A 14995-nucleotide genomic window follows, 5' to 3' on the forward strand; every position below is an offset into this window, starting at 1 on the left:
CTGAGGAACCTCAAGGCTGTCACCCTTAACTTTGTATTTCTAAGTGGGAACACTAATCTGAAAATGAAATCAGATATGGGTTGTTGTAGGGTTTTTTTTTGGGCTATATGGCCATGTTCTAGAGCAGGGGTCCTCAAACTAAGGCCCGGTGGCCGAATGTGGCCCCCCAAGGTCATTTACCTGGCCCTCACTTAGGGTCAACCTAAGTCTGTTATGACTTGAAAGCACACAACAACAACAACAACAGCAACCCTATCTCATCAGCCAAAAGCAGGCCCACACTTCCCATTGAAATACTAATAAATTTGTTAAAATTGTTCTTCATTTTAATTATTATATTGTTTATAAGTGGTTTTTGCACTACACATAAGATATGTGCAGTGTGCATAGGAATTCATTCATGTTTTTTTCAAATTATAATCTGGCCCTCCAACAATTTGAGGGACTGTGACCTGGACCCCTGTTCTAGAGGCATTCTCTCCTGACGTTTCGCATGCATCTATGGCAAGCATAGTGAGAGGATCCCTCTTGTCCTTTGCTGAACGTAGCATTTGTTGGATTTTCTTGGTGGTCTGTAGATAGTTTGTTGTGTTTCCTCATCAGCAGGCAAAACGTCAGGAGAGAATGTCTCTAGAAGATAGCCATATAGCCCGAAAAAACCTACAACAACCCAGTGATTCCGGCCATGAAAGCCTTCGACAATACATTGAAATCAGATATATTCAAATATGCCGTTGAAACCCATCGTAGACAATACCACTTTGACCAGGAGGAGTAACCAGATGGGATTAAAGGGATTTTGAGATTTGTTTGCCCATATTTGTACATTTGATTTCTGTATCAGTGGTTCTCAACTTGTGGATCCCCAGGTGTTTTGGCCTACAACTCCCAGAAATCCCAGCCCATTTACCAGCTGTTAGGATTTCTGGGAGTTGAAGGCCAAAACATCTGAGGACCCACAGGTTGAGAACCACTGTTCTTTATAATCTTGCATCCATTTAGATTTCAAGGCAGTGCCCAATCTGAATTGGTTGTGTGGTCTTTGTATTAGTTATTGTAGACTCCTCAGGGAGTCTTGGTGGAAACTGATCAGTGACATGCAAAGCAAAATTTGCTAATTTGAAGTTGGCTCCAGGTTTAAATTGAAGTTAGGCATCACTGTTGGTTTCAATGCATCTGCTGTGGTGGCGCAATGGGTTAAACCTTTGTGCTGGCTGAACTGCTGACCTGAAGACCTGAAGATCGGTGGTTCAAATCCGCAAGACAGGGTGAGCTCCCGTCTGTCAGCTCCAACTTCCCATGTGGGGACATGAGAGAAGCCTCCAACATAATAATAATAATAATAATAATAATAATAATACTTTATTTATACCCTGTCACCATCTCCCCAAGGGGACTTGGAGCAGCTTACATGAGGCTAAGCCTGACAACACATCAATAAAACCAAATACAATAAGCAAAAACAATACAATTAACATAACTCACATATAAACAGTAACACACAAGGATTTAAAAAACGTATGGCCGGGCCAAATGTAATAGTTTAAAAAAAAATTTAAATAAAAAAAAAACACATATGGGCAACATCCTTGCAGACGGCCAATTCTCTCACACCAGAAGTAACTTCAGTTTGCCTCTGACACGATAAAAAATGCATCTGCTCAAGTACAGATCCAATCTGTTGAGTGGGGTCATATTTTTTAAAAAGCCATTGCAGTAATAGATCAAACTGTTAGGATTGTCCAACCATCTTGTTATGAATCTAATGAGAGCCCTCTGTTGTGTTTCTAGCAAGGAGAGGAGATGGAGGCGTGTGAAGAGCTGGCTCTCGCTTTAACCCGTGGGCTACAGCTAGACACCCAGAGGAGCAGCCGTGATTCCTTGCAGTGCTCCAGTGGCTACAGCACCCAGACAACCACACCTTGCTGTTCAGAGGACACCATTCCCTCACAAGGTAAAAAAGGGATGAATTCACGAGCCTGTCTTTACTATATTGTTTCTTGAGTATAGCCAAACGAGTTGCTGCACCTCTCCGAATCATCTGTTTGTTTTGCAAATTTCCTGAAATTCCAAAATGTCTTATTTATTTAAACAAAGAAAAGGATGAATGAATTGAGAAATATTTAATCCATAGGGGATGGAGAGCTTAAAGTGAGTACATCATGACCATTAAAAGTACAGTAGAGTCTCGCTTATCCAACCTTCACTTATTCTATATTATCCCATACGCCCAGATGAGGCTTCGGTGAAGCAACCTCCACGTGGATAAAGGGGGAGCCCCACCAAGGGCTGGCTCTCTCTCTCTCTCTTGCCAGCAGTGGAAATGTTTGCTTTATGGAAGAGGGAGGGAGGGAGGGAGGGAGGGAGGGAGGGAGGGAAGGAAGGAAGGAAGGAAGGAAGGAAGGAAGGAAGGAAGGAAGGAAGGAAGGATGGATGGATGGATGGATGGATGGATGGATGGATGGATACGGGCACTGAAGGCAGGAGGCAAAACCTGCCTTTGTTCAGGTTTAATAGGCTTTTCCTTAATCCCTCCGTATCATCCGATATTTTTGCTTATCCAACGTACTGGCGGCCTGTTTATGTCGGATAAGTGAGACTACTGTAATGAAATCTTGAAAAGATATAGAATCATTGATAGGACATTTGAAAGGACTTTTTAAAAATTGTGTAATTTGCTTTATGCATTGTCCCAACTCTCAGGTAGCATTGAAAGTAGTGTCTTGGCTCTCAAAAAAATAACAATTAAACTGAGTTGTTGTAGGTTTTTTATGTTTCTCTCTGTCATAGCTAAAAAACATCTCTATTAAATGGGTTGCTGTGGGTTTTTGGGGCTATAGGGCCATGTTCTAGAGGCATTCTCTCCTGACGTTTCGCTTGCATCTATGGCAAGTAACTATTAAACTGACAAGATAGCATGCTGCCATTATTACTGATTAATACTATTTTAAGCCATTGTATCCAGTTCATTATGGCTTCCAAAAGCTCAGTTAACAAGCAAGGGAGTTACTACCTACAGGAATACCCATTGAAGTCTATTTATTTTAACAATTTTTCAGTTTTAATAGGGATGTATTGTCGAAGGCTCACAACCTCTGAGGATGGCTGCCATAGATGCAGGTGAAATGTCAGGAGAGAATGTTTCTATAACATGGCTATACAGCTCAAAAAAATGCACAGCAACCCATTTAATAGAGATTTTTTTAAGCTATGACAGAGAGGGAAGGATAAATAGAAAAGAGAGAAAGAAACTTGAAAACTAGTACTCATAGTGTCTAAAATGTCCAGTTTGAATGGTTCAGGGAGGTTTAGAGCCTCAGGTCAGGTGATCTCTCACCTGGGCCAATGGTGCAAGCATTACAGTCCCATCTCTTCCTTTGTTGCATTCAGGTAGAACTGCCTTTAAAAGAGTTCAATAATGTTATCAAACTGTTTCTCAGAGCTTCTTGCCTCAACTTTTCCCTCCTCTCAGTTTCAGATTACGACTACTTTTCCGTCAGCGGGGATCAGGAGCCGGAACAGCAAGAGTTTGACAAGTCTTCAACGATTCCAAGGAACAGCGACATCAGTCAGTCTTACCGCCGCATGTTTCATGCCAAGCGTCCGGCTTCCACGGCAGGCCTCCCAACCACGCTGGGCCCGGTGATGGTGACCCCAGGTGTAGCCACCATCCGACGGACCCCTTCTACCAAACCGGCTGTCAGACGTGGGACTATCGGGGCAGGGCCAATTCCCATTAAGACCCCTGTGATTCCAGTCAAGACACCAACTGTTCCAGACATGCCAGGAGGACTACCCAGCTTGCCGGCTGGAGCAGAAGAAAACCCTGAGCTTTCTAGTCCTGAGGCAGGAAGCAGCAGCAACAGCCAAGCAGCTGTGGGCACGTCCTCAACACGGAGCAGTCAAGCGTCTGTCAACCCTCCCGCTGTGGCCCCGAAGCCAAACGCCACAGAGGAGCTGAGACAAGCCACTACCGAAATTGAGGGAGAGGAAAGCGAAAGGGGGAGCCCGGGCCTCACTGCTCCCCCTTGCCAGCCAGCACCTCAGTTGGGAGCCCAAAATGCCAGCGAGGCCCCGCAAGGTGAGGATATGCTGAATGCGATTCGCCGCGGGGTCAAGCTGAAGAAGACCACCACGAACGACCGGTCAGCACCCCGCATTTCTTAGAGGCCGAACCACTGCCAGAGAGTTACCATCTTCACAGAGACTCGGAACTACCTGATGAAACCGTCTTTTGTCTCTCTATTCATTCCACTGTACAATCAAGGTTTTGTAGGATGTTCAGTAACAGATAGATGGAGACGTTCTAGAAAGTGGAGGGAGGGAGGGAATTTGCAAACTAAAATCATTAAGGAGCAATGTTTTCCTATCTCGTAAGTTTCTCCTCCTCCCCCATATTTTTTTTGTAAATATGGATTTCTTTTTCTTGCCTGCTTTTTTAAAGAAATCAGCGTTCCCTTTTTAATTTTTTTTCCTGAAGGTGCCAAATCCCATTTAACTTTTTTATATATCTTTGTAAAAGTTTTACATTGCATAGGAGAAAGATTACAATAAACATGAAGTAGCTTAAACTTCAACCGGAGGGGCAGGAGGGAGGCTGCCATGCATTCTCTCTCTTGCAGGGTTGTAATAAATCCCTTGCCATGCAATAGCGAGGTCCCAGAAACCAGTTGTTACTTTACTGTACAAAGGACAAAGTGAGACATAGGTCCTCCATGAAGTTCAGCAATGAATTGTTTTTGTTTCGAGAGTAAGAAACAGCAGCTGATTGGCTAAAGCAATATATAGATATATATATAGTGGAAGAGAGAGCAAAGCCTGTAACTGGTTCGTGTTTAGGGGGTTAGGAAAAGGGGAGGACTTAACTGTTGCACAAAAGTAGCCTAGCAGTAGCTTCATGGTAAACGCGTCCAAATAAGCCATATTGTATTGCTGTGTTTGTTTAAATAGAGTGTTTAAAAGATTTTGGGGTGCTGTCCACTAGGAACTTTTTCTGCAATGGTCCCATTGGGTCGTACAAGATTTCTTGCCCAGGAAAAGTCTCTGTGGACTGCTCCCTGGTTTTCTTTAGTTTGGTTTTGAATATTTTCCCTTTCAGAATATCAAAAGCAAACATCTTCAGTTAGATCACCCCATCTTAAACCAGGTAGACTTTAAAAAAAGAGATTTTCTTGCTTCGCTTTTTTGTTCCTTTCCGAAAACGACAATATACATTTACAAGTGAAGACAGAAATGTGTTAAATTGTTGATAGAGAGAGAGAGAGAAAGAAATACCAGGGAGTTCTTCATTCTAACTTTATACCTTCTACAGGCTGTGCCCAGCAGGCTGGGCAGCTAAAGAAACAAACAGGAAAAGCCCCAAATAGTTTTGAGGAAACAACTCTTAAAAGCTGTTGGGCAACCAGCTGGGAATCCCAGTCAGACTACAAACATTTCTTTTTGAGGGGCCTGTTTTTCTTAAGTGTCATTTTGGATTGGCTTTTCCTAAACACTTCTCAAGATTTATGGGGATGTGGGTGGGATGGTAGACACTTTTTGGTTTTATTTATCAGCGAGGGAGGGGATTGACCACTGCTTTCTTTTTTATTGTTCTCAGCAACGTATTTTTGGGGGGGAGGGGAATGCTGTTAATACATTTATATAGGTGGGGGGTTTGTTTTCTTAAAATGAAAAAAAAATATTGCTGTGATATATCCACTTCACAGGAGGTCGGTCGAAACGTGCATAACTCAGGCACCACAGGCGTTCCAGTTTTGTGATTTTTTAGAACATTCTGCAATCTTAAAACGGATACCTTCTGCCTTATCTCTACTATGGGCAACGCAAGCGGTATTACAGACAACAGACCTGTTGTTGTGTTTGCAGTTGCGAAGGCGCAACCTGCAGTGGAAGGAGCTAGGTCTTGTGTATGCGCACAATCTACTCTTCCATGGACACTCTGGAGACTCCTTTTGGCTGCCATCTTGCCTACATAACCTCTTTATTGCTTTAAATACATAACTGCATTGGATGTGAAAACGTATCGTAAAACTGTTATTAGTCACTGTGTTCTATATACATTTACACTGCTGTGGTTGCTTAACACTTTTTTATGTTATGGCTTCAGAAGCAAAACAAAAAAAAAAGCATGATCCCTAAAAGATAAGCTCCCCTGTCTTTGCAAAACAAGCTCCTTTACTACAAAACGGACACAGACACACGTAAACACAAACAGCGGTGCCTGCGGTACAAAAGCCCCGTCAGTCTTGATGAAATAGCGGATGCGTTCTGCAAATGATGCTTCAAGAGATTTTCATTCAATATATTCTTTTTTTAAAAAAATATATGAACAAACAAAGAGAATGCAGGCTGTCAATATTATTTCCTGGCTCAGTTTGGGCTCTTCTGTAACCCCCATTTCCTTCATTGGGGCTTGGGCAGGAGGCATTCCTGATGAATTGCATCCAAAACTCACATTTCGGAAACTTTTTGGATGCAGCTGTACCCAGAAGGGCAGCTTCTTTAGTTCTTTAAGCACTAGAATTACCCTCAAGTTAAATTTATTTTATTACACGGTTGCCAAAATTCAATGTTAAAACGTGACAAACCACTTTGGATAGTTCTGTTGGGTCTATTTTTTTTCCTTTGTGTTCCTTGCCTATTGTAAAAGCAGTGTCACCGTTTAAAAAAATGTTTCTAATGGTAAGTTATTGTGGTTTAGTTGCTAGTTTGTACTGAGAGTTGACCTCTCTCCCATGCAGCGTTTTTGTTCTGAACTGCTATAAATAAAAATTGCTGTTAACTGTGTTGCCCTTCTACATTGTAATGATTGCTTCAGCCTATATTATAAATAAAGACCTGCTGATAAATGTCTTATTTTTGAGCTTTCACGCACATACACCAATTTGACTCTGGAGACTCCTTTTGGCTGCCATCTTGCCTACATTGTTTGGGCTGCCATCTTGCCAGATTGTTTGGGATTTCTGCTGCAGTCACATGTAGGATTTATTTATTTACCATATCAGTAGCGAACCAAGGGTACAGTTGTAACATATTAAAAGCACAAGGTTTAAAGACCTGGCATTATGCTAAATGTCCTTTGACCAGTAGCTGTCCACTTGGAGTGCCTTTAGTGTTGCTATAAGGTCCCCCATTGTGCATGTGGCAGGGCTCAGGCTGCATTGTAGTAAGTGGTCTGTGGTTTGCTCTTCTCCACACTCACATTTCGTGGACTCCACTTTGTGACCCCCTTTCTTAAGGTTGGCTCTGCATCTCATGGTGCCAGAGTGCAGTCTGTTCAGCGCTTTGCAGGTCGCCCAGTCTTCTGTGTGCCCAGAGGGAAGTTTTTCATCTGGTATCAGCCACTGATTGAGGTTCCGGGGTTTAACCTGCCACTTCTGGATTCTTGCTTGCTGAGGTGTTCCTGTGAGTTAAGCCATTGGCATGCTGGCTGATATCCAAACAGAGGATGGACCAGTGATGTCCATGCCTTGGTCCTTTCATTACAGGCTGCTACTTCCCAGCGGATGTCAGGTAGTGCAATAACGGCGAAATAGTATAATTTCTCCAGTATTGGGCGTAGATATCCTGTTGCTTCATAATGTACTGTATGGAGCCCCCGGTGGCCAGTGGGTTAAACCCCTGTGCCGGCAGGACTGAAGACCGATAGCTTCGCAGGTTCGAATCTGGGGAGAGGCGGATGAGCTTGGTCTATCAACTCCAGCTCCTCATGCAGGGACATGAGAGAAGCCTCCCACAAGGATGATAAAAACATCAAATCATCCAGGCATCCCCTGGGCAACGTCCTTGCAGACGGCCAATTCTCTCACACCAGAAGCGACTTGCAGTCTTTCAGGTCGCTCCTGACATGACTAATAATAATAATAATGTACTGTAAATCACAGTGCATATAACCTTCCCTTCTGCATTGGGAATAACTTGACTAGCAATCCATGAATCCAAGTAGCTAAGAACTTTTAGATCATATTAATAATTGAGTCACACTACTGACACACCATTTCTATACCTGGTGCATTTTAAAAATAAGAATGATTAATATTTTTATCTTTTTCCACCTTAATCCCAAATACATACATTCCCTCCCAATAGAACACTTAGCGAAATTGATTTTCTGAGACTAATGAGTGCGCCCATTGGATAACAAGAGCTCCCGGAAATACTATGTAGATGCCTCCACTTTAGAATAAGACAGATGTACACGCAACCTCTGAATGAACGGCAGCCTGGAACACGAGGTTATTACTTTCAAGTGACCTGTGATGATGATACAGCTGTGTCAAGCAAAGCCAATAGATTTGCAGTGGTATGCAAACCATTTAAACCTTTGAAAATTCCATTGTGTAACTTCATTTGGCAGTGTTAAGAGTTCACAAAAGAGACCCGGGGCTACGCTTTTCAGAAGACAGGTGGAGAGGTTACATAACTCAAGTGTTCAGGCTCTCTTATGAGAGACACAACAAGGTCCTTCCTTGTTTTGACAATACTTCACAGGAAGTGCTTATTCCACAGCAGAGGTTGTCTTCGAAGCCAATTGTATTTCTGTGTCTCTTTTGAGAAAAAGTGGGATATAGTAACAACCGCCCCAACACCACAAGTTCATATTCATGAGACTTTTATTGTGAATACCTGCTATAGTAACAGTTACGGACATAGTATTGGTAGACCAGAACCTCTTTTGTAGGAGGTATAGAACTTCCATTTGGAAAGGAGCCATTTACATGGGACGCTCACGAGGCCTGGTTACAATATGCCACCACAGAGGAGGAAGGTGCCCCTCCTTGCGAGCTGGAGGCAGGGCTTCTGTCAACGGGCCACCTGCAGGGGTTTCCTCCTGAAGCTGCTGGATCTAGAGATGAGAGTGAAGTCACCAAAGTCAATGACCAGAGACAAAACTGAGGGTCCCTTCACTCACCAGGCTGAACTCGTCTGGTATTTGCAGGAGACAGCCAAACTAACCTCCAGACTTAGTCACCGCTCTCTGCTACATATGAAGAACGTACTGACAGGCAGGGACCACCAAACAAGTCTTAGAATGTGATAAGGAATTTGCTTCAAATTAGGAGGTAGATAGCCTCACACTGAATTTAACTCGCATGTAACTCAGGTGCTTCCTCTGGACCCCTTCTAATAATGTGTTATTACCAGCGGGTTAAACCACTGAGTTGCTGAACTTGCTGACCAAAAAATCAGTTCGAATCTGGGGGGTGAGCTCCTGCTGTTAGCCCCAGCTTCTGCTAACCTAGCAGTTTGAAAAAATGCAAATATGAGTAGATTAATAGGCACCACTCCGGCAGGAAAGCAACGGTGCTCCATGCAGTCATGTCGGCCACATGACCTTGGAGGCGTCTATGGACAATGCCGGCTCTTTGGCTTAGAAAGGAAGATGAGCACCACCCCCAGAGTCGGACACGACTAGTCTTAATGTCAAAGGGAAACGTTTATCTTTTTACCATTAAAAAAGTACTGAAACTGCAGAAAATGAGCTAGTCCCTGAGCAAACACTCAAAAGAGTTTAGATATAAGGCTGAATAAGGGAAAGAGGTTGATGTGGTAAAATCAACAAAGAGAAGAATTTGGTCAAATCAACATAGCAAAAATAGTACACTACAAGCACTAGCCATGTTGTTTATGACAAATGGGACATTTACACCTTTACTTTGAGAATGATCTTTCAAAGCCAGTAAGCAAGTTCCTAGTCTACAGCAGAAGCCAGGCAAAAGACTAAGTTATTTGTTGTCTTGCTAACCTATGGTTCACTGGGGTTAGGGGTACAAATAAAAGAAAAACCACAAATAAAAATAAAACACTACTTTAAATCAGAGAAAACACCTCTAGGAATCTAAAGGTCCTCCAAAAAGTGCTAAAAGATCTCGAGATACTGTATTGATCACATACATGAATACTCAACCCCTCTAAAGTGAAACTCTGCAAATGTAGAAGACTACAAATGACTGATAGAAGACTCTTCGCCCCTTCAAAGTGCTAGGGACCAGCACCATATTCGTGCCTATTGGCCACAACTGGAAATTTGCCACAAACCAATTGTCATTAGTGTGCAGACTGGCACTTGTCCACATATGAGCATTGTGAATATAATAATAATAATAATAATAATAATAATAATAACAACAACAATAACAATAATAATAATCTTTATTTATACCCCGCCACCATATCCCCTGTGGGGACTCGGAGTGGCTAATATGGAGCCAAGCCCGGACAACACATTACAGCCATAAAATCAAAACATAAACAACAAATAACATCATCAAAATTAATGTTTTTTAAAAAAACAGTCATAAAATAACATTCTAATAAACACAATCACGATAACCATAACAATGGGCAGGCCGCATATACAGGATAAAAACAATTAAAGGACTGAAATGAGTATTGTTCTAAATGGTATTGGATTCTCATTTCTTGTTTCATTTAATGTTTCACAGAAGAATAAATCTAGGTGGCAGTATGTTTACCATAGGAGTGATACATACCTCTTTTTCCCAGCTTTCCATTCGCAATTTCTTCCACTGCTCTCTTTTGGCAAAGTAATCAGGATACATTGCCTTCTCAGAAGGATGCCATAGATCTAAGGCCCATTCAGGTACCTGTCAGATTGCAAAGCAAGCCAGAAATAAAGTGTTGTAACAACATATTACAGACAAAGAGGTTGTTTATCTGCTGAACATGCAAGACTTACTATTTATGCCTTTTCTCAGAGAATCCCCATACAATTAATACTGATATGTAGATTTGCAGAATTTGAAACCATGAACGGTTTAAACTGGTTTAAGGAAGAGGCCCTTGAATTTGAACTCAAGCCCCCCGTGTCAGCTTCACTTCAACTAAGGTTAGACTGTTTAACTTACTTTTTAAAAAGGATTTCTCAGTAAGATGCTGGATCCAATAAAGAAGGGCACATGAGAATGTTCAGAAATATCCTATTTTGGTTTCATACAGAATGAGTATCTTTGATACACAGTGTACTCCCAACCAATTTTAAAGAAATAGGAGAAAGATTATAGCTCTGTAGTAGAGCCTCTGCACATAGGCCATTTCAGTTCAAATTCTAGTTTAACTTCATCAAACAGAAAGGCTGAGATACACTTTAAAAAGCAGCTGTCAGAAAGTGCAGTTCTGGTGGGTTCGGTGGTCTTCATACATCCAGGCCAGAAGGCTGAGAAAGTAAATGGGCCAGAGAAATCTCAGCATCTGAACCATCTGGCAAAACTACCTAGCAGTGTGTCTTCACATTGAGTATTCATTTTTCTCAGGAGCCAGTTGGCATTAGCTCTTAAGACTGAATGATTCCAGTGGATGAGAAGACATTTTCACCCATTTAAAATAGCTCTTTTACTAGCACACAGGAGAATGGACGACCTGGAAGGCGTTGAACAGACTGCACTCTGGCACCATGAGATGCAGAGCCAACCTTAAGAAATGGGGCCACAAAGTGGAGTCCACAACATGTGAGTGCAGAGAAGAGCAAACCACAGACCATCTACTACAATGCAACCTGAGCCCTGCCACAAGCACAGCGACACCAGAGGCACTCCAAGTAGCCAGCTTCTGGTCAAGGGACATTTAGCAGTAATGACAAGTTTTTTAAAAACTGTGTGTTTTTAAATACATTCTAACTGTACCTTGCATCAAACACAATCTATATAAATAAAAATGTAATGTTCATTTGTGGAATTAACAGAACTCAAAAACCACTGTGCAAATTGACACCAAAATTGGACACAATACACCTATCAGGCCAGCAAGTGACCATCACTCATAAAAACACTGAAAAACACAGTGGAAGAGACTTAAAAAGACAAAAAAATCAAAAATACATTACAACGCATGCACAAAACCACATATATAGACAAACACACATATATACACATATGCACACACAAAACAAATACACACACAGGGCCACAGCAATGTGTGGCAGGGGACAGCTAGTAAATAAATAAAAACTAGCACTGTATAATCTCCACAAAGAAAATACAAGAGTAGATCCTTGGAATCCACTGGGGTTTGGTTCCAGGACTTCATGGATACTAAAATCCATGGATGCTCAAATCTCATAGTTTGCATTTGGGGGAAAAAGGAATGTTTTCTAGCTGAGGATGTTTAAATCTGTTGATGCAGAGTCTGTGAATACGAGAAGTGAACTGTTTACGTTACAAGGCATTTAGCCTTTTCTGCCAAAGAGTGTTGGTGCCTTAGCAAAATAAAAGCCCTTGATTTCACAGTATTGAGCCATGGTAATTAGAGGGATGTCAAACTGCATCAATTCTACAGTGCAGAAACATCCTGCATCTAACTGCAGTTTTCCCTCCCTTTCATGCATTCTACAATGCATTTTAAAGATGCATTTTAAATACATCTTAAATAACACTATACATTTTTAATAACACTAGGTTTAATTCTATCTTAATGTTGATAGTTTTTCGGTCTTACACTTATTACATTGTTTTCAGCACTGTTTGGCTCACTAATCTCATATGAACCTTGTAGCAGTCGTATCTCTCATAAGAGGTGCCTCCCGGAGAATCAGGGAAGAGGTATGGCTGGGGATGCTGCCTATCCCAAAATTCTTCTTCAGCTGCCATCAACAGCTTGGTTGCTTTCACCATATCTTTCTCATTCTTGTGTTCATCAAAGCGTGCTCTCAGCAGGCAAGCGAAGAATCGATACCGGTCCCTGATAAAAACAAAGATAGTAATTATACAAAAAGAAAACATTAACAATCTGAAGTCACAGCAACCCAATAACAATCTGAAACTTAAATATAAGCCTGATGAATAAATCATGCTATCTAGTTTTCCTTACAGCTGGGAAATGAGAATATCTATCAGACTTCTGTAGGTTCTTCATTGGACTTATTTTCAGAGCTAATTATGGCAATTGAGAATTAAACGTTAACCCTCATTCTTAAAACAAAACAACACAGAGCTTCAGCCATAACCAGATTTGGGCCTGCAATCTCCAGATGGATCCAATAATGATTATTGTTAAAAATCAGTTTGTACATACATCAGAACTGGTATCAGATCCTGTATCCTGAGTACCAAGATCCATGGATACTCAAGTCCCATTATATTCAATGGTATCCCTTATTTAAAATAGCAAAATCAAGGTTTGCTTTTAGTATATTTTAAAATATATAAATTCAAGCCAGAGGTGGCTGAATCTGTGGATAAGGGAGGCAGAATATAGTACCTATCTATGGTGATTATTTGAGGGGGGAAATAAATGGACTTACATTGAAAAATAAACAATGATTTAATCAGAAGTTACACATTCCATTTTAAATTGTAATTTAACATAAGGTGTACAAATGATGAGCTACAAATCTCAAATTACATTACCATTTAATGTAATGGCGTTCTTCCTGTGGATACCAAACTCCATGGATGCTCAAGCCCCATTATATAGAATGTGTAGTAAAATAGTGTCCCTTATATAAAAGAGCTGGGGGGGGGGGGCTTTAACGTATTCGAACTGTAGAAGCCATGGCGATTATTTAAAGGTGAAATACCATAGACTCTTACATTCATCACAAGGTCAGTATTGCTTTTTTTGTCTTTAATAGGACAAACAACAATATCAAAAAACTAAGATATCCCTTGCCTTGCCCAACACCCCTTACATTAAAAGGGATTGACACAAGTTTCATTCCATGGGATCCTATGGAACTGCATCAAAGCCCATAGGATACAAAAGACAGTGCTCGGGGTTAAAACCATTGCTTTCCATGGGATCCTATGGTTCTGCATCAAACCCCATAGGATACAAGAGACAGTGAGCCAAGCTTATTTATTTATTTCGTGTAAAAAGCATTACATAAATAAATAAGTATAAAACTGATAAAATAGAGGGCACACAAATGGCGAAATAATTTTAGACCAAAACGGGCAACAGCGACCTCTCTACATCAACACTGACAAAGAAACAACAAGTGCTGTTTACCCACAAGCATAAAGAAATTATGACGAAATCATAATTTTTTGAGTGATGGTCACTCCTTGTGTTATGAGACGTTTTGTTGCCAAATTTGGTGTGATTTCGTTCATTGGTTCTTTTGTTTTTAAGGTACTCATTATGCACAGAACATTTATATATAGATTAAATTAGATAGATAGATAGATAGATAGATAGATTACATAGAGATAGATAGACAGATATATATATATATAGAGAGAGGATAGATAGTAGAGATAGAGAGATCGATAGATAGATAGAGATAAGAGCGAGAGATGAGAGAGAGAGAGATGAGAGAGAGAAAGAGAGATGAGAGAATGAAAGATGATAGAGATGAGAGAGGAGAGAAAGAGAGAGAGAGATGAGAGAGAGAGAGATGAGAGAGAGAAAGAGAGAGAGAGATGAGATAATGAGAGATGAGAGAGATGATAGAGAGAGAGAGAGATGAGAGGAGAGAGATGAGAGAGAGAGATGGAGATGATAGAGAGAGAGAGATGATAGAGAGAGATGAGAGAGATAGAGAGAGATGAGAGAGAGAAAGAGAGATGAGAGAGAGAGAGAGAGATGAGAGAGAGAAAGAGAGATGAGAGAGAGAGATGAGAGAGAGAAAGAGAGAAATGAGAGAGAGAGAGAGAGATTGGGGGGAGGGGAGAGAGGAATAGGCCAAAGCGACACCAAATGGGGCGCCTCTGGCTTGGGAAAGATGTCGGTGGTAGCTTCGGGGAGGGTTGGGGGCTTCCTGCGCCTCACCTGAAGATGCACCAGGACTCGAGGTGCCGCAGCGCCCGCTTGTACAGCCGCAGCACCTTCTGCTGGTGGGTCAAGTACGCCGCCATCTTGGCTGCGCCGCCGCTTCTCCTTCAGCCAAGGGGAAAGGACGCCTCTTCCGCAAAGGGTGGAGGGAGATTCCGAAACTGGTTTGGCCCTCGGCGGCACCCGTCTCCGAGATGGACACTAGAGCGCTTTGCAGGAAATGACACGAAGGAGGGAGATGTCCTGCTTCGGCTTCCGTCCGCTG

General features: G+C 41.7%; 2 protein-coding genes across 14 annotated transcripts in view; one reads left to right on the forward strand and one right to left on the reverse strand.

Moving 5' to 3' along the window:
* The window catches only part of MTSS1 (MTSS I-BAR domain containing 1), a 240799-nt gene extending 233951 nt beyond the window's left edge, over positions 1 to 6848 (forward strand). For all 13 annotated transcript variants that reach the window (XM_067467292.1, XM_067467300.1, XM_067467293.1 and 10 more), the window contains 2 exons: positions 1792 to 1954; positions 3473 to 6848. In XM_067467292.1, coding sequence (XP_067323393.1) covers positions 1792 to 1954; positions 3473 to 4167 — 858 coding nt within the window. In that variant the 3' untranslated portion in view covers positions 4168 to 6848. The remainder of the gene's footprint in view (positions 1 to 1791; positions 1955 to 3472) is intronic.
* Positions 6849 to 8594: 1746 nt separating this feature from the next.
* On the reverse strand, positions 8595 to 14888 carry NDUFB9 (NADH:ubiquinone oxidoreductase subunit B9). Its single transcript, XM_060775851.2, has 4 exons — positions 14728 to 14888; positions 12504 to 12696; positions 10494 to 10607; positions 8595 to 8845 (listed from the first exon to the last, which is right to left on the reverse strand). Exons 1-4 carry the CDS (start codon positions 14811 to 14813, stop codon positions 8714 to 8716), a joined length of 525 nt encoding a protein of 174 aa, XP_060631834.2. The 5' UTR covers positions 14814 to 14888; the 3' UTR covers positions 8595 to 8713.
* Positions 14889 to 14995: the final 107 nt, after the last annotated feature.

Source organism: Anolis sagrei, chromosome 4, assembly GCF_037176765.1.
Source record: "Anolis sagrei isolate rAnoSag1 chromosome 4, rAnoSag1.mat, whole genome shotgun sequence".
NCBI lineage: Eukaryota > Metazoa > Chordata > Lepidosauria > Squamata > Dactyloidae > Anolis > Anolis sagrei.

Bases quoted from the DNA above. Each gene is read 5' to 3' on its own strand.
- NDUFB9 (XM_060775851.2), bottom strand. From the start codon at position 14,813: ATGGCGGCGTACTTGACCCACCAGCAGAAGGTGCTGCGGCTGTACAAG. The intron at 12,697-14,727 runs GTGAGGCGCAGG...TGTTTTTATCAG, and splicing joins GAGTCCTGGTGCATCTTCAG to GGACCGGTATCGATTCTTCG. The intron at 8,846-10,493 runs GTATGTATCACT...TCTCATCTCTAG, and splicing joins TGGAAAGCTGGGAAAAAGAG to ATCCAGCAGCTTCAGGAGGA.